This window comes from Megalobrama amblycephala, linkage group LG24 (genome assembly GCF_018812025.1).
Source record: "Megalobrama amblycephala isolate DHTTF-2021 linkage group LG24, ASM1881202v1, whole genome shotgun sequence".
Classification (NCBI taxonomy): Eukaryota; Metazoa; Chordata; class Actinopteri; order Cypriniformes; family Xenocyprididae; genus Megalobrama; species Megalobrama amblycephala.
In genome coordinates this window covers 30,777,673-30,802,817 of record NC_063067.1, presented here as the reverse complement: position 1 = coordinate 30,802,817, position 25,145 = coordinate 30,777,673, and the positions used below count along the sequence as shown (strand labels likewise).

Below are 25,145 nucleotides of genomic sequence, written 5' to 3'. Positions count from 1 at the left end.
ATATTCGCTACCATTCCCAAGATATTCATCTCTGAATGTGACCTTGCTTGTGTTTGTTGTCTTATACTAGTTAGCTTAGCACAGTAATTGCTTAGCATGCTAAACTATTGCTATTCTTTCTAATGTGGTCTTCAGTCAACAGGTTAACCAAAACTTAGTTGGCATTAAATAACTTTGCATACTAATATGGTTAACATGCTATGAAGCTTTTTTTTTTGTGAACTCTTTCTCACACTGAAACCTCTGCTTAGCATACTGATGAACTTGCATGGCTGATTAGCTCAATGTGTTACGCCACGGATCCCGAATGCTCTGCATCGTGGGTTCGAAACTCAGTGTGACACATGCCCAGACCGCATGAGGTACTGTGGCAGGAAAAAGATGCAGAACTTGTGTCTGTTCTAGGCATTCTGCCTAAAACTGGTCTAATCTGAAGCTATCACATGCAATTCCTTTATGTCCAAATTCGTAGTTATTCTTCTTCCCCCTGTATGGTAATCAATGAACCATAAGAAGGAAAATTATCAAATTTGGCATGCTTGTAGTGATAGTAATTAAAAGTAATTTGACCAACTTTGGAGTATCTAGGACTAAGTCTATAGCGCCACCACCAGTTCAAATATTCACTTTTGTAAAGGTTATAACTTTTGAACCCTTTGTTCCAGAAAAATGAATGTCAATACAACTGATTCCTCTCTTCATACTGATCACATTCAATATCTTACATTAAGTCTCCACCCAGTACAGTAGTGGCCATTTTGAAAAGTACAGTATTCCGTTTTTTCGCTACTCCTCCTTCAAAATTTGTCCAATTTTGTCCAAACTTTGATCAGGTGATCTTTGGTCTGAGCCGCACAGAAATGACTGAACAGATTTTTTTTATTCATCTTTGTTCAAAAGTTATGATGTCACGAAGTTAACGAGGTTGACCCAAAATTGCTATAGAGGCTGTATCTCGGCCAAACTTTGAGCAATCAAAACTAAAATTGGTACACTTGATCAAGACCATGATCTGAGGTTCCATGCCAAATTTGGGAACAGCGCCACCTACAGGTCATGAGATCTGAAAAATGGCTATTTTGGCCAATAACTTTTGAACACTTTATTAGAAAATCAAGATCTTGGTGTCTATGGATTCCCTGTGCCATGCCGAATCCGAGGATATCGAATTCGTCAACATCGGATGAAGCACGTGTCCGCCATTTTGAATTTTGTCATAAATTGCAATAACTTTTAAACAATTTGACATATCTTCACACAAATTGGTATGTATGACCTTTAGAAGGTCCTGAAGGTACCTGAGAAGTTTCAACACAGCGCCACCTACTGTTCCACAGATGTAATGATTATTGCAAAACCACTTATAACTTTTGAAAACTCTTTCCAAAATGTGTATGCTTTATGTCATTTTATTCCCTGGCTTATGCGATTCCGACGATGTGTAATTTGTCATTTTCCTTAAATGTACCTGTCCGCCATATTGAAATAAATGGAAAACAGTTTTTTTCGCTACTCCTCCTACAATTTTTGTCCAATTTTGTCCAAAATCAGCTCAGGTGATCTTTGGACCGAGCCGCACAGAAATGACTGAATGGATTTTTGATATTCGCTACCATTCCCAAGATATTCATCTCTGAATGTGACCTTGCTTGTGTTTGTTGTCTTATGCTAGTTAGCTTAGCATGCTAATTGCTTAGCATGCTAACCAGTTGTCATTCTCTTTAATGTGGCTCTTCAGTTATCAAGTTAACCATGAGCTTCATTAGCATTAAGTTAGCTTAGCATGCTAATATGGTTAGCATGCTAAGTAATGCTTTTTTTGTGAATTCTTTGTTAGACTAAAAGGTTTCTTCCACAGTCTGTTGAAAGTGCATCCTCAAGTAGCTCAATGTGTAAAGCCAGTTATCTGAAGAGCCCTGTATCCGAAGTTACTGGGTTCGAATCCCAGGTGGAGCGGTTTTATAAAATAGTGTGTTTTGATTCCTTTACTGCCTCTTGGATTAGAAATAAATGCTTTTTGTTTCATGCTGTGTTCATTTTCATCTAAGCTTATGTACATTCTGAGTTCATTCTTGCCCGTAATTCTGAACCAGCTGTTTCATGTTTGTTCATTTTCTGCTGTTTTTCCTCTTCCTGCTCTGTATTGCACTACAGCATGATGAGCTGCAGAATGATCTAAAGTGCAGCTTTATAAGAATTCTTCATTTTGAGTTCATTTTCACATGAACTAATAAACTTCGGCAGGTGTGGAAACATTCACTTGCACAGTGGTGCAATGAGATGAGAAATGGACCTTGGACCCGGAGGTCGTGGATTCAAATCTCGTGTGGGGTTCCTTTATACAATTGTGTGTAATGAGTCATTTTGATACCTTTTTTATCCAAATAAGGATTGTGCTAATCTTTATTCCTCTTCAATGAGATACAAGTATTTTTAGTTCATTCCGTGTTCATTCTCTGAACTTCTATTGATTTTCATTAGGGGCCAAGCCCCAAAGGGGCTGTAGCCCCTATTGTAATTGTACGTTTTCCCTTTTATTATTAGGGGCCAAGCCCCAAAGGGGCTGTAGCCCCTATTGTAATTGTACGTTTTCCCTTTTATTATTATTATTCTTCCTCCCGAATGGGAGTCTATGGCAGCCCTATCAACGGAACATGAGAAAATGATGAAATTTGGCACACTTGTAGTGATGGTCATGTCTAGAAATCTGACCAATTTTGGAGTCTCAAGGACCAACTCTATAGCGCCACCACCAGTTCAAAAATTCAACATTCTAAAGGTTATAACTTTTGAACCATTTGCTCTAGAAAAATACAATTTAGTACATCTGATTTGTCTCTTCATGCTGATTCTATTCAAATTCTTACATTAAGTCTCCACCCATTACAGTAGCGGCCATTTTGAAAAGTACAGTAGTCCGTTTTTTCGCTACTCCTCCTTCAAAATTTGTCCAATTTTGTCCAGACTTTGATCAGGTGATCTTTGGTCTGAGCCGCACAGAAATGACTGAGCAGATTTTTTTTATTCATCTTTGTTCAAAAGTTATGATGTCACGAAGTTAATGAGGTTTACCCAAAATTGCTATAGAGGCTGTATCTCAGCCAAACTTTGAGCGATCAAAACAAAATTCGTACACTTGATCAAGACCATGATCTGAGGTTCCTTGCCGAATTTGGGAACAGCGCCACCTACAGGTCATGAGATCTGTAAAATGGATATTTTGGCCAATAACTTTTGAACACTTTATTAGAAAATCAAGATCTTGGTGTCTATGGATTCCTTGGGCCATGCCGAATCCGGGGATATTGAATTTGTCAACATCGGATGAAAAGCATGTCCGCCATTTTGAATTTTGTCATAAATTTCAATATCTTTTAAACTATTTGACATATCTTCACAAAAATTAGTATGTATGACCTTTAGTAGGTCCCGAAGGTACCTGAGAAGTTTCAACACAGCGCCACCTACTGTTCCACAGATATAATGTTTTTTGCAAAAATGCTTATAACTTTTGAAAACACTTTCCAAAACGTGTATACTTTATGTCATTTTATTCCCTGGCTAATGCCAATTCCAACGATGTGTCATTTGTCATTTTCCTTAAATGTACCTGTCTGCCATATTGAAATAAATGAAAAACAGTTTTTTCGCTACTCCTCCCACAAATTTTGTCCTATTTTGTCCACAATCAGCTCAGAAGATCTTTGGACCGAGCCGCATAGAAATGACTGAACGGATTTTTGATATTAGCTACCGTTCCCGAGATATTTGTCTCTGAATGTGACCTTCCTTGTGATTGTTATCTTATGCTAGTTAGCTTAGCATGCTAATTGCTTAGCATGCTAACCAGTTGTCATTCTTTTTAATGTGGCTCTTCAGCTATCAAGTTAACCATGAGCTTCATTAGCATTAAGTTAGCTTGGCATGCTAATATGGTTAGCATGCTAAGAAATGTTTTTTTTGTAAATTCTTTGTTACACTAAAAGTTCTCTTCCACAACATGTTGAACATGTGTCATAATGTAGCTCAATGTGTAAAGCCAGGTACCTGACGAGCCCTGTACCTAAAGATAGTGGGTTCGAATCTCGGGTGGAGTGGTTTTATGAAATTGTGTGTTTTGATTCCGTTATTGCCTCTAGATTAGAAATAAATGCTTTTTGTTTCATGCTGTGTTCATTTTCATCTAAGCTTCTGTACTTTCTGAGTTCATTCTCGCCCATAATTCTGAACCAGGTGTTTCATGTTTGTTCATTTTCTGCTGTTTTTTTTCTTCCTGCTCTGTATTGCGCTACAGCATGATGAGCTGCAGAATGATCTAAAGTAAAGTTATTAAATATAACATTCAGTGCAGTTTCATAAAAATTCTTCTTTTTGAGTCCATTTTCACATAAACTAGTGAACTTCGGCAGTTGTGTCAACAGTCACCTGCACAGTGGTGCAATGACATGCGCAATGGACACTGGACCTGGAGGTTGTGGGTTCGAATCCCGTGTTGGGTGGTCATTATGCAATTGTGTGTAATGAGTCATTTTGATTCCTTTTTTATCCAAATAAGCATTGTACTAATCTTTATTCCTCTTGAATTAGATACAAGTGTTTTTAGTTCATTCTGTGTTCATTCTCATCTGAACTTCTATTGATTTTCATTTCATTTCCACCTGTCCTTCTGAACCAGCTGTTTTGCATGTACATTCAATTTCTGCTGTTTTTGCTCTACCTGCTCCGTATTGCGCTACTGCCCCTTCTGGGGCTTGGCCCCGAATTGCTGCTTGCAGCTATATTCAACAATATTATTGATCTGCCTGCATTGACACTATTGTATGCGAACTGAACTGAGCTGGACTATGACATCGCTGTTTTCTCCAGAGCTGCTGTACAGATAAATCAACTAAATTAATAACTAATGATTTTTACAACAGAAATGAATCAACACTGAACTGACTCAAGCTAAACAATGACACTATTTTCCTCTAGAGCTGCTGTACAGCTGAAACAAACTTCGCATTATTTTCCTGTTATGACAGTGAAGATGCTTTGAAACAATCTGTATTCTAAGAAGCGCTTTATAAATAAAGTTTACTTGACTTTACAGGTAATGTTGACAAGTGTGATATAAAACATTGCAATTATTATTATTTTTTATATTAAAAAAAAGTATAACAAGTATTATATAAATTTACAATTTTAATTACTGTACAGAGTTATAATGGATTATTTGTTTAAATAAGATATTACAATTAAATGTTTATATTTAGAAAAAGAAAGTTAGGTAGAAATGTGTATGTGTAGTAAGGAATTTTGTTTTTGTCCCATGTATTTGATTATTTTGTTGTTTATAATATAGTTTCAATTGCTGTTATTATGCCTAATGGTGATGTGTAGTACTCTGAGTGGACAGTAGGGGAAGACGCTGTGCTGATTAGGGACTGTGTGGTTAATGGTGATGAGTCGCGGAGAAGAGAGCGACCTCATGACTGAAAGCAGCACAACTGTCTCTCTTTATTTATTTAAACAGGTGGGTGAAATCGGTCACCAAGGACATAAAACATCAAAATATGTCGATTTCATGTGTACCTTGTTTCATGAGGGTAATGTACATTTCCTGAGTCGAGTTAAAATGTTTAATAGAGACAGTGTTTGTGTTTATGAAAATGGCGTTTCATTCGCGGGCGTTCCGCGTCAGGCCTGGTGGTTAGAGGCGTGCTGCATTAATACAGCATTAAGATCAGAGCAGAATTAAGGGTTCGTGTTTATGGTAGGGAGGTGATAAAACACATCAGACTTGATTTAATTTAATTTTATAAAATGCATGAAAAAAAACAAAGCAATAATTATTAAAATAACACATTGTATTTAAATATAAAATTAACATGAACATTCATCAATTAATTAAAAAAATGAAACAAGTAAAAAACACAAATTAATTTAAAATTGAACTCTATAACATCCTCCAGCTGCTGAATACTCTGGACAGTGTAATTGGTGTGTGTCAGTTTCAGTGTGATGGGGGTTTCATCAGCACTGATGTCAATGGCCATAGCTGCAGGGACACTGTACTCTTCATAGGTGTCGGACAGCAGTATCATGGCACCTCCATCTTCCTCTGAAACACCTACAATGGTGACCACCTCGACTGGTTGAGCTTCAGTCCTCTGAAATATAATAAACAGAAGTCTCACTCAAGGCATTATATAACAATAGACATGAACACTATTAACATTAGCTGACTAGTGACTACATAAGTTAACAACAATGAAAATACTAATTAATCCTCATTAATGCTAATTTGAACATTTACTAAAACACTATAAAAGTGAAAGTTGTGGAACTGTTGTATTTTATTAACATTAACATGATCTGTAACAAAGATTAATAAGTACTGTATCAAATGTGTTGCTCATTGTTAGTTAACATAAGTCAGTGCTTTAACATTAGTATTATCAATATTATAAAATTACCAATGAATGTATTAAAGTTCAAAAATGTATATCCACTTGGTACACACTCATAAGAGTAAGAAGATGAAGAATGATCAATTCGAGAATAATTGGGTGTATGATGTTGTGTACCTCCACAGTTGAAAAGATGGATGAGTTGAATTTGGCAGAAGGTCTGAATCACATTGAGAAAGGAAATCTTAACTTGATCTCCCAAGCTGAGCTCAACCAGGGCCTCGTCACACCAGAGAGACACCTCAAAAACCTTCTGTCCACACCTGAGAGACGAGTCCCTCTCCATCAGTGACCCACGTCATCCTGAACACCTCCAACTGCATGATCACAATGATAAGATTGTTGTTAATGCACTGCAAGTGAATAGACCCCTTAAAAGTTTGTAAACATTGCAACGTTTCCTGGTGGGCGGGGCTTAGCTGGAGGCAAAAAGAGACACTGGACTCAATGTTGACAAGCGTAAGCTAGCATGTTTTAGGAGGGATTTATTAAACAAAGATGCAGAAGAAGGTTCAGAACTGTCCGAATATGTACAGTCACTGACTCTGAGGGACCGTGACAGCTATTTTTGTAAATTAACTTAAGTTTTGGATATTTCCTAGACAACATATGAATTACTTTCGGGTGGTTCTGGGAATTTTGTCAAGGCTTATTGTCTAATGTAACCTAACGCTGGGCTAACTATGATTATGGCTAGCAATGTGGATTATTTTAAGAGACCATTCAAAGGATGGCACACACATCTATCGCTGTATGTTTGTTTAACATTTAAGCTAGCTAGTGCGCTGAAAGTTGGCGACTTTTCACCTATAAAACAGAAACTTGCTGATTTGTACTAGATAAAACCAACACACCATTACATATGCATCGATTATTTTACCTGATATGAAGTGTGCACTGCAAACACGAGCATTATTTATGATCGTTTCCGTCCAGTCTGTACGCCGTATTGCTTTCAACCACAATTATCTTTTTGATTTCTGTGATGGAAAAGGATGTCTGCCGGGATCTGGTAAAACTTTAGTTTTGAACCAAAAGTCCTGTTCCTATTCTGGCAGCCAAAAACACAACAAGACGACATTTTAAAGTCAAAACCTCAAACTTTTAGCGCACCCGCTATTAGTTCTTATTTATGTTTTGCCTCCAGCTAGAGCGGTGACGTCACAGTGACATGGGCGATTAAGGGGTCTATACAATTACTAGTGCTTAGACATTATATAACTTTGGCTGTGAATCTGAATAACATGTCTTTAATCAAAATATTATCATAATTCATCCTGTATGTATAAAAGACTTGGTCACCTTTCACTTATTTATGGAAAAAAAAAGCTATAAAAATAATGACTAAGATTATCTTAATATTCTGCCATAAATGGATAGATAAAAGGAAATTAATATTTAAATTGTTATTGATTTAAAGTTTTATTTAATTGAGCTAATACAATTTTATTCAATAATTTACTCACCTCCTTTCAGGGATATAAATCTTCCCCTTGTGAACAGGTCTTCCTCTTCCCCAGTCATGAGTCAGTTGAGGAGGTATTTTGCTTTGTTTTCTACCTCTTCCAGCAACTCAAAGGGAGCAGTTTTAATTTTTTTGGAACCAGAACCAGAACCCAAAAAAAAAAAAAAAAAAAAAAAAAAAAGCACCCCGCCCATATTTTTTGATGTAATTTTTAATGATAATAAGTCACACCCATTTCAAATAGTGGGGTGTCACCATCGACTGGAGCCATAAATGCTCTCTCACCATTACTGAGTGCACTCATGGTGGTCGTTTTGCCCAATCTCATTTTTACTGGTGGACACCTCTTATGTTTTTGCACGGCGGTTTGTGCGGTTGTCCACACAGATGAGGTCAGCTGTATGGTGAGCTTGTAGCTCACATTCTGGAGGGTGAGAGAAAATACACATTGATTTAATTAGCATCAGACGTGCAAGAGTAAGACAGAAGACCAACTGCAATTCAGTATGTAAATAATTCAACTACACCATCTGTGTCCAACAGGTTCACCAGTCAGTTGGTTTAGTGCAGGTTTATCGAATTCATTTTGGCTAAAAAATTCAGAAAATAAAATTTCATTGTCAGAAACTCTCCTCTCACATCAAATCCTGTCAGAATATGTTGTCATTTCTTCATTACATTAATGATTTTTAAAAGGTTATTTGAAATAAGTTTTAAAAAATTACACGTTAGCCTCATAGCATAATTGCCTAAGTATCATTTGAAAATGAATGACTTAGGCAATTATGCTATGAGGCTAACGAGAAAATACATTTTCCTGTCAGAAACACTCAGAAATACTAAAGCCTCATTAATGGTAAAAAAAAAAAACTGTCACAACCTCTGTTGTCAGCCTGTCTTGTCACTGTCTTATAGGTGACTTCTCTTATTTTATTGGAAGAAATTAAAGTTAACTTTTAAACAGTTTGTAAAACAGTAAAAAGTGACTCACCTCAGAAAATAGGCTGACTTGTAGTTGCTGAGTGGTCAGTGGTCTTAAACGTGGCAGCAGTCCAATCAGAAGACGTCACCAAGGCACATGATGACAAGATGGTAACCTCTGGCCAATGAAATCACAATCTGCATTGTAAAAAAGTGTTATATAAATAAAGGTGACTTTACTTTTTCTCTTTCTCTCCCTGTGTGGAGGTTTGACTGTAATTGTGAGGGCCAAATGTTCTCAAGTATATAGTGAAATATTATGTAGTTCTCAACTAGTGAGAACATTATAAGCCTTTTTAGACCAGTACAAAAGGGACAAAACATGATTTTATTTAGATCTAGTGTTTTGCACATGTTGGGTACGTTTAGGGTTCGGTGATAGAAAATATAATTTATGTGATATAAAAGTCAATGGAAGTCTATGAAATGTCATGAATAAAAATCAACAGACTAAAGAAAAATTGTCTATGAGTTAAAAATACCATGGTACAGTACACTGAAATGCTGTAAGTTGTGCAATTGTAAAATCAAGGTCAATGAGATTCAGCATCATGTCTTTGTGCTGGTCCGGCCTGAGGAAAAACTCTCCGGTCTGACAGATCCAGCCTTGATAACACTCTACACCTTACTCTTTCTCTCAGCGTCCTCTATTCATGAAAAATGAACCTTTTTACATTTTGTAACTAATCTATTTAGAAGCATTTACCTGATTCCTGGATAAGGGTCACTGACCGGTTTTTCCTTATGAGGATAACTGCCATTTCTGTGTTTGAGAAGGTGATTGGCTGGTCTGTCAGGATTTTTTCTGCAAACCCGTCTGCTTTTTCAGTTTCTCGTGCCATGTTTTAAAACACCACGTCAAGTTTAAAGTTTTTTCCATGTTGTAAATGTAAGTAAAATGCAATAAATGTAGGGTATTGAAGTTAATAATGTAATTAATTTTTTTTCTTAGCACCCCCTTTGAAATGTTAAGCAATGAAATAAAGCCACGCCCACAGCAGAGCGAATATTCATGAATATGCACGTATGCTCCGCCCATTGGAACAGTTTCTCACAGGAACTGATTATTTCTCAACACCAGCTGTTCATAATTGAGAAAGACTCGTGCTTACATGAATATTCATGAGTTTCCTGTTTTGTGTTGAAGCGCCACTAAAAATATTAGTGCTCCTCGGAGCACAAAGCGTTTCAGCGTTTTTGTCACAACAGTAGATCATCATTGCGTCCTGTACTATGTTTGATTTAATGGCTACAGCCATTGATTTGCTAGTGTATCATTGGGACAAGCTCCAAGTAAACAAGCCAATGGCCATTAAGTATTTTTGTTATATACTTGTTTTACATTTCAGGGTCTTAACAACGGTTTTATTTGATAATTCATGTAAATGTATGTCTATGTATCTGAGGTGACAATGTTTCAGTTGTGATTCTGCATCATATTTCTTATTCAGTTGGTAAATAACTTGTAACAGATTTTAGTAACTTGATTCACAGAGCAAAATAATAATTTTCACAAATCGAGTAGCTGAAGTAATATACCATATATTATTTTGCACATTTACTGTGAACCTAGTTACTACTGTAAAAATAGTTATGCTAAATACATGTTGGCGCAGCCATTTGTGTGATAGATAACCAGTATTTTGTATGAAATTATGAGGAGGAGAAACACTGTCAAACCGGAACCTCTTATTTTACATATTCATTTATGGATAACAGGGCATATACACATGACATGACTAGTATGGGGACACATTATTAACAATACAATAGAGAGCATATTATGAGCAATATTTGTGTCATTTCCCAATATTTGTGAGTGTTTTTCCTCAGCACTCTGTCCCTGACCTGCATGACAGCGGCCTTTCCTTCAAGTTTCCTCTTTTATTTTTTTTTGCACCTGCGACATATTGTCTTGAACAATTTGGTACAACCTGTCCTGCCGTTTAATGCAGTCAGAAATGCACTCCTCTGCAACCGTGTCCTCGTTAACTGAAATTGTGCTAACCTCATATTTGTCTGGTACCTCACATTGCAGATAAGGTGGAATTTTTGTTGCAATCTGCTTTCTGGTACGTAGACCAAACATTGTGGCCTCCAAACAATCAGCCCATGTGCTTGCCTGTTTTCCACCAACTTGCTTGAAGATCTGTAATAGAAGGGAACAAAACGAATAAGGCTCTATTGGTATTTATATATAAAATGTACTCAGTTTCAACATATGGACTGTATATTCTCCACCAGTCGTCAGACCTCAAGCACACATTTAATCTTGGCTAATTATTTATCATATAATGCTTAATGTTCCAGATGTTTGACTTCTGTTTACAATGAAATATTACAGTGACAGCAGTGTGAATGCTTACAGTTTACTCTACAGTACTAACCAGTATTATCTGTATTTAGTATTACCAGTATAATTGGTAACACTTTAGAATACTGATCCTTCATTAATGAATAACTACACAGGAACAAATGAATAATGCATTATTAACACTCTAGTAACTACTATTAACTAACAAGTAACTCTGATGAATGAATTAGTAAGTAATAGTGCTCAGTTGTAGGTGGTAGTTCACTATTAACTAATCAGTAACTACTGTTTTTTCATACCTCTAAGAGAACTACTAAGAACTACTATATACAGGTTCATAATTAACATGAATGATGCATAATGTATAATTAATTCTAGAGTAAAGGCCTTGGTAAACCACTAGTAATGACTGAAGTATTACTAAATACTTAATAAAGGAATTACTAATTATTTGGATCAGTATTCTAAAGTGAAAAACATGATAACTCTCTAGTAACTACTGAAGTCATTGTAAACTTTTGATGTTTTTGTACAGTAATTCCTTATGATATATTTGGTAACACTTAAGTAATTACTAGTGGGTTACCATGATCTTCACTTTAGAATACTGACCCAAATAATTAGTAGTTCCTTTAGAAGGATGTAGTAACACTTAAGTAATTACTAGTGGGTTACTATGATCTTCACTTTAGAATACTGATCCAAAAAGAAGTAGTTACTTTAGAGTTATATAGTAACTCTTGAGTTATTACTATCCAATACTTTACAAAAACATCAAAAGTTTACAATGACTTCAGTAGTTACTAGAGAGTTATCATGTTTTTCACTTTAGAATACTGATCCAAATAATTAGTAATTCCTTCTTAAGTATTTGGTAATACTTCACTCATTACTAGTGTGTTACCAAGGCCTTTACTCTAGAATTAATTATACATTATTCATTATTCACATTAATTACGAACCTGTATACAGTAGTTCTTAGTAGTTCTCTGGGAGGTATGAAAAAACAGTAGTTACTGATTAGTTAATAGTGAACTACCACCTTTAACTGAGCACTATTACTTACTAATTCATTCATCAGAGTTACTTGTTAGTTAATAGTAGTTATTAGAGTGTTAATAATGCATTACTCATTTGTTCCTGTGTAGTTATTCATTAATGAAGGATCAGTATTATAAAGTATTACCGTATAATTTTATTACACGAGGTGTGCATTATGCCATAAAATAACAGAAAAAGTGCATTTCCAGGTGGAACAGTGATGGCCATGTGGATTTATTTACTTTGCCAATACTGTGACCAAATTACTTCAAAATAAAATGTTTGAAATGGCATTTAATGTTGCTGTCATTCAAATGTTTTGTTTTTATAATATCTGGAACTAGGTACTACTCCTGTTCAGTGGCCGTTTCGGAAGTTCCAAAACCATTAAAAACAGGTGACTGATTTCATTTTTTAAACCTATAAATTAAAATGTATTAAAATAAATCAAACGGAAATGTAAGCACTACTGTTCCTTTACCTTGTTCATTACAATCCATTTATACAGGAATATACAACATAACAGCCTAAAATGTAGCCTGGATGCCAACCGAACTTAGCCCCGCCCACAACATTTTTAGGTCGGGAAGTTCGGTCTGGACTCGATCCGTAGAGGAGTAATTATGCCCGAACAGAAACTGTTCAGACCAATCACATTTGTCAGGGCGATGATTGACAGGTAATCAGCCACGTCATCAAAGCGCGCTTGGGTTGAATTAGTTTACAACAATGATGGCTGTTGTTGAAGAACTGAGATGTGTAGATTCCGCCATCGCGTCCGTTATAGAAGATATCGACAGCGCATTAATTTTAAAAGAGGAACAGAGGACAACATCAACAATGCGTCGCTCAACATACGTCACTTACTCTGTAGCTCTGATTGGTTGTAGGTCTATCCAATTGAGGTCTTTCCTGGATCGGTTGAAATACGCCCCCATAATCAATGCCCAATGGAGCAGTATCAGACTCATATTCTGACTAGAATTGAGTATGACCACGTCAGGCTACCTAAAATGTATTCTCCTTTGATTTATGTTACTTCTAAAAATGTTGCCAATCAATTATATATGTATATATACACATACATATATATATATATATATATATATATATATATATATATATATGTGTGTGTGTGTATGATCATTCTGCATTTGTTGCTGCCTTTCTTCCTCCAATATTTGTTGATAACTCTTTTTGAGATCAACATTAACATCCACTCACATTTATTAAGAACAAAACTAACTGCATAGTATGCATAAAATATTAAGTATAAGAACATACTATAACATCTAAACACTGAATGCTATGTAGTCTATGTATGTGGCTAGTATGTCCCACACTCACTCTCAGTGGCAGACTGCTGAAGAAATCTTCACCAATGGCTGTGGCCACAGCAGCAGGGACGACATATTCCTCAAAGGTCTCTGATAACAGCACCATTCCATCGCCATTTTCATCATTAGAAATTCCTTCAGTGATGATCTCCTCAATGGTTGATGGCTGTTCAACAACCTTAGTTTTTTAAAGAAGGAAAATTGAGTAAAAATTGAATAAGAAATTACATTTAATAAAAAAAAATATATATTTTTCATATCAAAAATGTATCCTAGGAATGATTAAAATTCAAAACAGCTTGCCTATGCAATGATATTTTTTTTAATGATATTACATTGCTTTTTTTAAAGATATAATCTGGGCTTGACATTTACTTTTCTGCCCACCAGCCACTGTGGCTAGTGGTTTTCTGAAGTTACTAGGCACTCAACATTTTCACTGGCCACAATTTAAACTTTGATACCATGGGTAAAAACTGCCATAAAGATATTTGTAATATTTTCTCATATTTCCAGTATCTCCATAATTTGGCAGCCGGTAGGCTATTTTAGGGCTGCTCTAACTTTAAGACCTGACGCATGGCCCATTATACTGTGCGGGCACTTTTGGGTGCGAGTAAAAATCTGTAGGAATAAGTAAAATTAAGCACAGTACGCACAATCGCACACCGAAATTGAAGCCCTGTAGCACCAACAGTGTTCATCCGGAGAAAATGGAACGGTGGGTAAACTGTCGGAAAAATTAGAGTGCAAGAAAGCGCAGCTGGTATTGTGTATCTGTTCTGCGGAAAATGAGTTTTAGAAGCATTTCAGATATTGATAAATTTATATTTTTGACAAAACTATTGTACTTAGTTCATTATTTCAGATGCCTTTTTAAAAGACTACAAATTAAAAATATATATAATTCAACCTTTTGAAGGCTTTGTAGTGTGGTCTTCTTGAATGTTTACTTGAAGACTTCTCTATGCATTTGCTGGGATCAAATCTCTCCAGAGAAGGTCTCTCAGTGCTGATTCTGATAAGATCCTCTGTGGTGGATATGTGCAGACTGCTTCTGGTGGAGTTTTTGATGCAGATCAGTCCAGAATCCTCTCTCGCACTGTGCAGTGGATAAGTAGAATCAGCATCATCTCGACAAGGTGCAGTATGTTCTGGAAATGAAACAAACAACTGATCGGATTAAATATATACCCGAGTTGGCAAAATATTATTACATAAAGAACTGCAGAAATGGGCAAATTATAAATTGCCTTCTAACTCAACAATGTATGGCTTTTGGTGGACAAAGTTTGCCACAAGCTGCTGTAAGACTCGTCTTGAAATGTTTGCCTTACAAGTGTCTTCAGACTTTTTCCACTCCCCTTGAACTTTGTCTGTCTGGCATCCCCCTCTAACCCAAAGCACACAGTTATAAATAATGATATCCATAAACATCTAAACAATCTACAGTGTAATGGGGTAACATCTTACCTTTACAGCACTTCTTGAAAATGTTGTAGAAGAACATGCACTTGCTCACTGCCATAACCTAGTTGAATGTCTTCATCTTTTGGCCATGTGTCACGGTTAAAAATTTTGAAACTGTCAATTGCAGTATATGCCGGACACTGGCTATCTTTGTTTATTAGACTGCCAAAGGGAACATGTACGCAGCCTTTGTACCATCTAAGATGCCTTCAAAAAAAACTATTGTTCCTTTGTGTTATAGTTTCTTAACAAATCACAGTTAACAGTACAAAAAGTTATGTAATTTACTTTAAGCCACTTTAACTGAATAATAGATTATAATAGTCTAGTATAAGCTTAGCTACCTGTAAAATGCATGTTTTTAGCGTTATCTACACCTTCCATGACTTAATGAAGCCCAGCTAAGGCTTCGCCCTGCCATAGAGAGACGTCAGTTATCCTCTGTCCACATTTAAAGACATATCAAGAATCGGGACATTTCCATCTTTAACAGTAGTCTTTCGGACCATCTGAAACTAGAAAAGTACAGTCAAATAAAACATTGTTGCGAATGCAATACATGTGAAAACCATTACATACAACTGCAAAGGCTAGATTAAGACTTCCCTGCCAGTTTCAAACATCAAGCTTACTTTAATCAGGCTTTTATAACAAAAGTACTGCAATATATTGTATGTTCTAACAACTGTAAATATTTTCCACCTCTTAACTAACTATTAACTACGACTTTTGTGCAAAAAGTGCAAGTGGAGCACCAACATACTTTTTTTAGGTATCGATACAAGACATGTTAAATTTTATTCTGCATATGATATGACACGGTCTCTTTATCTCTTACAGTGAGAAGGACTGCTTTATCTCTCACAGTTGATTCTGGAGAGATAGAGAATTTCTTCATGGGAGGAGAACCTTTTGTCAGCTGCTTAAAATAGAAGCTATGTTGGATCATGATAACTGTTTAATATCAGCCGATATCGATAATTAGCATGGTAAATTTCGCATCTTTTTTTCTTTGAAGTTTAAGGCAGATTTTTGCCCCTAAGTGAAAGTTGTAGAAACCAGGGGCCTCATTTATAAAGCGTGCGTACGCACAAAACGGGGCTGAAAACGTGCGTACGCCAGTTCCTGCGCAAAAGGTGGGATTTATAAAGAAAAACTTGACGGGAAAATGTGCGCACCTACACGCAAAGTTTGACCCATGCGTACGAACATTTTGGAGACGAAGGGAATTGGCGACACCGATGGTGAGCTGAGGGACTGACGGCAGATGAAGGAAAACCACTTTAAATCCTAATTATGAGTCATAATCATAAATACAGTGCATGTTCACAATAACAGTTTAAATAAATAAAAGAATGATTTAAACTTGCATGGAAACTCACGTTTTCATTTTGATTTACATTAATATTAGGCTACACTTTCACTAATGGCGATAAGCACTGAAATTACATTATGCAATCATTACGGAGAAGTTAAACAAAAATAATATGAATTTAGATAGCAGATGTGCTACTTTCGATCAGTTTTCCTGTGACACGCTGTTTTAATGACAGCGAGGAGTGATAGGTGCACAATAATTCCTCTTTAAACTAAACTGCAGATGTTATGACAAAATATTCTAGTGAGAACGATGATCAGTGATGCACACTTAACTTGGATATTATGGAAGACACTGCTGGATTCGGTGGATTCGGTCCGTTGTCCAGTTTGAATAGGTCCAATAATATCTTACTGTACAACCACAGCTGCAGGAGGTGTTGATGTCGTGTGAAGGATCTTCAAACAGTTACTGTATTTGAAGGATATAATTTGAGGAAAACGGTAAGATTTGCACATTTCCTTTTTTAAAATACTTTGTCAGTGACGCGCCGAGACAGACGATTACACTGCAATAAATAAGTAGGCCTATACGCTTCCACTAAAAATAGCATAACTTCCTAAAAGATATGTTCACCTTATCAGCAAAACTGCATAAATTTAATTCGAATTGTTTTAAACTATTAAAATACTATTTGGCCAGTGGAAATTAATAAATCAACTCTATATTAAAACCTTTATCTGAAGCTATTTTAAACAATTTTGTTTTAATGGATATTTAGGGGCCAAGCCCCGAAGGGGCTGTAGCCCCTATTGTAATTGTACGTTTTCCCTTTTATTATTATTATTCTTCCTCCCGAATGGGAGTCTATGGCAGCCTTATCAACGGAACATGAGAAAATGATGAAATTTGGCACAGTTGTAGAGATGCTCATGAATAGTGATTGGACCAAATTTGGAGTCTCTAGAACCAACTCTATAGCGCCACCACCAGTTCAAAATTTCAACATTCTAACGGTTTTAACATTTGAACTGTTTGTCATAGAAAAATTTAATTTAGTTCATCTGATTCGTCTCTTCATGCTGATGCTATTCAACTTCTTACATTAAGTCTCCACCCATTACAGTAGCGGCCATTTTGAAAAGTACAGTATTTGTTTTTTTCGCTTCTCCTCCTTCAAAATTTGTCCAATTTTGTCCAATCTTTGATCAGATTATCTTTGGACTGAGCCGCACAGAAATGACTGAACAGATTTTTTTTATTCATCTTTGTTCAAAGGTTATGATGTCACGAAGTTAACGAGGTCGACCCGAAATTAGTATAGAGGCTGTATCTCGGCCAAACTTTGAGCAATCGAAACAAAAATTGGTACGCTTCATCAGAACCATGGTCTGAGGGTCTATGCCAAACTTGGGAACAGCGCCACCTACAGGTCATGAGATATGAAAAATGGCTATTTTGGCCAATAACTTTTGAACAGTTTGTCAGAAAATCAAGATCTTGGTGTCTATGGATTCCTTGGATCATGCCGAATCCGACGATACCGATTCTGTCACTATTGGATGAATCACGTGTCCGCCATTTTGAATTTTGTCATAAATTGCGATATCTTTTAAACAATTTGACATATCTTCACAAAAATTGGTATGTATGACCTTTAGAAGGTCGTGAAGGTACCTGAGAAGTTTCAGCACAGCGCCACCTACTGTTCCACAGATGTAATGATTATTTCAAAAACGCTTATAACTTTTGAAAACACTTTCCAAAATGTGTATGCTTCATGTCATTTTATTCCCTGGCTTATGCCGATTCCGACAATGTATCATTTGTCATTTTCCTTAAATGTACCTGTCTGCCATATTGAAGTAAATGAAAAACAGTTTTTTCGCTACTCCTCCTACAAATTTTGGTCAATTTTGTCCAAAATCAGCTCAGATGATCTTTGGACCGAGCCGCACAGAAATGACTGAACAGATTTTTGATATTCACTACCATTTCCGAGATATTCATCTCTGAATGTGACCTTGCTTGTGTTTGTTGTCTTATGCTAGTTAGCTTAGCACAGTAATTGCTTAGCATGCTAAACTATTGCTATTCTTTCTAATGTGGTCTTCAGTCAACAGGTTAACCAAAACTTAGTTGGCATTAAATAACTTTGCATACTAATATGGTTAACATGCTATGAAGCTTTTTTTTTTTGTGAACTCTTTCTCACACTGAAACCTCTGCTTAGCATACTGATGAACTTGCATGGCTGATTAGCTCAATGTGTTACGCCACGGATCCCGAATGCTCTGCATCGTGGGTTCGAAACTCAGTGTGATACATGCCCAGACCGCATGAGGTACTGTGGCAGGAAAAGATGCAGAACTTGTGTCTGTTCTAGGCATTCTGCCTAAAACTGGTCTAATCTGAAGCTATCACATGCAATTCCTTTATGTCCAAATTCGTAGTTATTCTTCTTCCCCCTGTATGGTAATCAATGAACCATAAGAAGGAAAATTATCAAATTTGGCATGCTTGTAGTGATAGTAATTAAAAGTAATTTGACCAACTTTGGAGTATCTAGGACTAAGTCTATAGCGCCACCACCAGTTCAAATATTCACTTTTGTAAAGGTTATAACTTTTGAACCCTTTGTTCCAGAAAAATGAATGTCAATACAACTGATTCCTCTCTTCATACTGATCACATTCAATATCTTACATTAAGTCTCCACCCAGTACAGTAGTGGCCATTTTGAAAAGTACAGTATTCCGTTTTTTTCGCTACTCCTCCTTCAAAATTTGTCCAATTTTGTCCAAACTTTGATCAGGTGATCTTTGGTCTGAGCCGCACAGAAATGACTGAACAGATTTTTTTTATTCATCTTTGTTCAAAAGTTATGATGTCACGAAGTTAACGAGGTTGACCCAAAATTGCTATAGAGGCTGTATCTCGGCCAAACTTTGAGCAATCAAAACTAAAATTGGTACACTTGATCAAGACCATGATCTGAGGTTCCATGCCAAATTTGGGAACAGCGCCACCTACAGGTCATGAGATCTGAAAAATGGCTATTTTGGCCAATAACTTTTGAACACTTTATTAGAAAATCAAGATCTTGGTGTCTATGGATTCCCTGTGCCATGCCGAATCCGAGGATATCAAATTCGTCAACATCGGATGAACCACGTGTCCGCCATTTTGAATTTTGTCATAAATTGCAATAACTTTTAAACAATTTGACATATCATCACAAAATTTGGTACATATGACCATCAGAGTGTCCTGAAGGTACATGAGAAGTTTCAGCACAGCGCCACCTAGTGTTCCACAGATATAATGATTTTTGCAAAATTGCTTATAACTTTTGAAAACATTATCCAAAATTTGTCTGCTTTATGTCATTTTATTCCCTGGTTTATGCCGATTCCGACAATGTGTCATTTGTCATTTTCCTTAAATGTACCTGTCTGCCATATTGAATTAAATCAAAAACAGTTTTTTCGCTACTCCTCCCACAAATTTTGGTCAATTTTGTCCAAAATCAGCTCAGATGATCTTTGGACCGAGCCGCACAGAAATGACTGAACGGATTTTTGATATTCGCTACCATTCCCGAGATATTCATCTCTGAATGTGACCTTGCTTGTGTTTGTTGTCTTATACTAGTTAGCTTAGCACAGTAATTGCTTAGCATGCTAAACTATTGCTATTCTTTCTAATGTGGTCTTCAGTCAACAGGTTAACCAAAACTTAGTTGGCATTAAATAACTTTGCATACTAATATGGTTAACATGCTATGAAGCTTTTTTTTTTGTGAACTCTTTCTCACACTGAAACCTCTGCTTAGCATACTGATGAACTTGCATGGCTGATTAGCTCAATGTGTTACGCCACGGATCCCGAATGCTCTGCATCGTGGGTTCGAAACTCAGTGTGACACATGCCCAGACCGCATGAGGTACTGTGGCAGGAAAAGATGCAGAACTTGTGTCTGTTCTAGGCATTCTGCCTAAAACTGGTCTAATCTGAAGCTATCACATGCAATTCCTTTATGTCCAAATTCGTAGTTATTCTTCTTCCCCCTGTATGGTAATCAATGAACCATAAGAAGGAAAATTATCAAATTTGGCATGCTTGTAGTGATAGTAATTAAAAGTAATTTGACCAACTTTGGAGTATCTAGGACTAAGTCTATAGCGCCACCACCAGTTCAAATATTCACTTTTGTAAAGGTTATAACTTTTGAACCCTTTGTTCCAGAAAAATGAATGTCAATACAACTGATTCCTCTCTTCATACTGATCACATTCAATATCTTACATTAAGACTCCACCCAGTACAGTAGTGGCCATTTTGAAAAGTACAGTATTCCATTTTTCACTACTCCTCCTACAATTTTTGTCCAATTTTGTCCAAAATCAGCTCAGGTGATCTTTGGACCGAGCCGCACAGAAATGACTGAACGGATTTTTGATATTCGCTACCATTCCCAAGATATTCATCTCTGAATGTGACCTTGCTTGTGTTTGTTGTCTTATGCTAGTTAGCTTAGCATGCTAATTGCTTAGCATGCTAACCAGTTGTCATTCTCTTTAATGTGGCTCTTCAGCTATCAAGTTAACCATGAGCTTCATTAGCATTAAGTTAGCTTAGCATGCTAATATGGTTAGCATGCTAAGTAATGCTTTTTTGTAAATTCTTTCTTACACTAAAAGTTCTCTTCCACAGATTGTTGAATGTGCATCCTCAAGTAGCTCAATGTGTAAAGCCAGTTACCTGATGAGCTCTGCACCCCAAGATAGTGGGTTCGAATCCCAGGTGGAGCGGTTTTATGAAATAGTGTGTTTTGATTCCTTTACTGCCTCTTGGATTAGAAATAAATGCTTTTTGTTTCATGCTGTGTTCATTTTCATCTAAGCTTATGTACATTCTGAGTTCATTTTCGCCCGTAATTCTGAACCAGCTGTTTCATGTTTGTTCATTTTCTGCTGTTTTTCCTCTTCCTGCTCTGTATTGCGCTACAGCATGATGAGCTGCAGAATGATCTAAAGTAGTTATTAAATATAACATTCAGTGCAGTTTTATAAAAATTCTTCATTTTGAGTTCATTTTCACATGAACTAATGAACTTCGGCAGGTGTGCCAACATTCACCTGCACAGTGGTGCAATGAGATGAGAAATGGACACTGGACTCGGAGGTCGTGGGTTCGAATCCCGTGTGGGGTTCCTTTATACAATTGTGTGTAATGAGTCATTTTGATACCTTTTTTATCCAAATAAGCATTGTACTAATCTTTATTCCTCTTGAATGAGATACAAGTGTTTTTAGTTCATTCCCTGTTCATTCTCTGAACTTCTATTGATTTTCATTTCATTTCCACCTGTCCTTCTGAACCAGCTGTTTTGCATGTACATTCAATTTCTGCTGTTTTTGCTCTTCCTGCTCCGTATTGCGCTACTGCCCCTTCTGGGGCTTGGCCCCGAATTGCTGCTTGCAGCTATATTTTGATATTGTCATGATCACAGTCTGCTCCTGTCAGTTCCCGGACTACACTTCCCACAATCCTCCCTGCCAGTCACATGTTCACTCCACACCAATCACCTGTCGCCACATACAGCCATGCACACACTCCTCACTAATCACCACACCCAGCTGCAGCTTGTTACCTGGACTATAAAAGGACTCTCACTCACACCATCCAATCGCGAAGTCTTGATTACCATTGTGTCATTTCTGAGCGTTTCTATCCTGTCTGCCTGCTTGTTATCGTTCCTGTGTGTTTCTTGTTTTTGACCCGTTGCTGCCTGTCCTGATCTTTGCCTGTCCCTTGACTACGACTCTGCCTGTTCCTCACTGTTCCTGTTTGTTCCTGTTTTGACCCTGCCTGTACGACCACTCTCACTTGTAAATAAATGCTGCACTTGGATCTCCCGCCTGAGTCTCCATTTGTTACAGATATGTTCTAAAACATAAAGAGGATATTGGATGATTTTTATCACTGTAGTGTATTGCACAAATGGCATTTATAGTCCGTATCTAATATTTTCCAATGTCTTGTACCTTTGACGGTGTTAACCATAGTGTCACGTGGATGGGAACGTGCATGGAAATGATATGCAGATGAGGTTATGCATAGTAAAACTAGTAATTCCGCCATACATTATAGTTATCCTTTTTAACCCGCTTAAAATAGCGGCACGTTTAATTTTGTGCTTTAATTTACTCTTTGGAAAATTAATCTGATGTATTTCAAAAAATATAATGTTGAAATCGTGGGAATTTCAGTAGTAAAAACAAGTAATGGACAACGGCCTTTTAAGTTGCCTTTTACAAGTATAACAAAAAAACAACATTAATTATAAGTATGCTTATTGCAATGCTAAATAATTGTTGACAAATGTTTATAATACATGCGTTGATACATTCATTAAAAAAATCTAAAATATTGAAATGATAAATACATAAATATTAAAAATATATTGCAGTAAACGCACTAAAAGCTTAAAGTGTAATTAAGCATATGTTTATTATCAATGTACTTCTAGTATACTTTTTAGAAATATATTAAAATGCTATTCAAAATATTTTTAATGCACTTCAAATAAGAATGTTGGTAATACAATTGTATTATAAATATACTATTTGTATTTCAAGTATATATTTTAATACATTTAATACTACGCCTTTTTCACCCGGGGAGCTTGCGCTGCCATTTGGACATTGATCGAGGGGATAAGTGGTCTGTGTCGCGTGTGGTTCAAATGAGTTTTCTGCTCTTGGCACGTAAACATTATCGAGCATTTATCGTGAAATTATATAACGATAATTATCGTTATCGTTTAATTGCCCAGCCCTACTTTAATTATAATAGAAAATGTTCATGGATTAATCCATAGAAATAAATTGGTAGTGAAGAAGCCGTTCCACCACTTAATTGACTTTTTTTTTTAAATAACCACAAAAAACATCAAATTAAATTTATTAACTTTTTTTGATCAGTTAATTATTTCAATTTCTACTACTATTTGACAGCTCTGCATTGTTTAAAGTTTATTACTCTCATTTGGTTATCATGTGTGTCTTTAGGTCGGGGTGTGTTCAGCTGCCGGCCCTTTGAAAAAGGAGATTTCCTCTTTGAGTACAGAGGGGAAGTCATTACTAAAAAGGAACAAGAAAACCGAGAGAGAATTTACCATAACGCACTCAAAGTTTTTATGTTTGATTTTCAGTTCAATGGACAACAGTTATGGTATGTAACCGAAATGTGTATTTAAACAGAGATGCAAACTCTGCTACCTCATTATCAGTTGAAGTAGTTAAAAAAAAAGTATTAATTTTTATTGTTTGATGAATATTTTGAATTGTTGGAGGGATGTACTTCCGACATGCTAACATTCAATATGCTCAATCCGTTCCCTTACAGTACAATGTGTCATTGTTATTGTATACTTGATATTTTAGTGTGGATGCTGCCAGAGAGGACGGATCACTAGGGAGACTGGTAAATGACGACGAAGTGAACCCAAACAGCAAAATTAAAGTTACAAGAGTGGATGGAAGACCCCATCTGTGTTTATTCGCACTCAAAGATATTGGTTCAGGGGAAGAAATCACTTATAACTATGGTAATTCGGATTGGCCATGGAGAAGCAAGGTAGTTATATAAAGTTTATATAAAGTTATCTTAAGTAGAAATAGTAGTATAGAGTGGTTAAAGGGGTCATATAATGTTATGTTTTTTCCAGTCAGATTTGAGCCAGTCGACCTAGTGACATCACTTTATCGGACGCCACTCTCACGATTGATAATTGACAAGATGAGACTTATTTAGACTTGACTATTTCAACTTGTTCAGTCCTATTCAAAATGTTAGAAACTGACAAGTAAACAGATTTCTGTTGACCTTATTTATCAATATAAGCTAATATGAGGTATATCTTGAAGTGTCTAAACTCACAGGTCCTGTGTAATCCTCACCATGTAAGGTTCAGACATTAGCAGGTCTGTTAGTTTTGTGCATTAGATATGAACTCATGAGAATGATATTAAGTAGTAGTATTGAGACGCACGGTCCTGTGTAATCCTCACCATGTAAGGTTCAGACATTAGCAGGTCCGTTTGTTTTGTGCATTAGATACAAACTCTCGATGACTGTTCGTCTCTTGATTTTAGACTTCCAAAGAGATGCCGTGTCAGGCTGCTGATGTGGACAAATGCAGTTCCTTTGCAGTCATTGCAAAGGTAATTTTGAACTTCAGTGACTTTACTGTAGATGTATGAACTCATGAGAATGATATTAAGTCTTGTGTAATCCTCAAATTGACAAGTCAAGGAGGACTGAGTAAATTCATTTGAGTCTTCTGAAGGTCTTTATTCTTTGTGTTTTTTTGTGTGTGTTTTTTGCTTGATCTATCACAATATTTCTTCTATCAGTTTTTTGAAATGTGATTGTTGTGACCCCCTAAAAAACTGCCCCACACAGTTGTGGTGTGAAATCTTTTCCTATCTGTATAACAATATTCTTGGTGGACTGGCACCAAATGTTCCTGGTTCTATACAATGCCTTTCTATAAGTCCCCAGTGAGTGTACCTTTGTTTTGTTTTGTAACATTTATCATACTGTGTACTGTTGAAAGGTGACAGAGAATGAAAAAAACGTTTTTGCCTTGTCTTAGTTGAATAACAGTAGTCTACCCGCATACACGAACATACAAAAAGTGCTAGACATTCTGAACATCTCCGTTTCATAGAAATTCATCATATATATGTATTATATA

General features: G+C 36.3%; 1 protein-coding gene across 1 annotated transcript; it reads left to right on the top strand.

The window, feature by feature from the left end:
* The first annotated feature begins 16,258 nt into the window (after positions 1-16,258).
* On the top strand, positions 16,259-25,066 carry LOC125259786 (N-lysine methyltransferase KMT5A-A-like). Its single transcript, XM_048177706.1, has 4 exons — positions 16,259-16,304; positions 23,455-23,617; positions 23,830-24,022; positions 24,541-25,066. Exons 1-4 carry the CDS (start codon positions 16,259-16,261, stop codon positions 24,646-24,648), a joined length of 510 nt encoding a protein of 169 aa, XP_048033663.1. The 3' UTR covers positions 24,649-25,066.
* Positions 25,067-25,145: the final 79 nt, after the last annotated feature.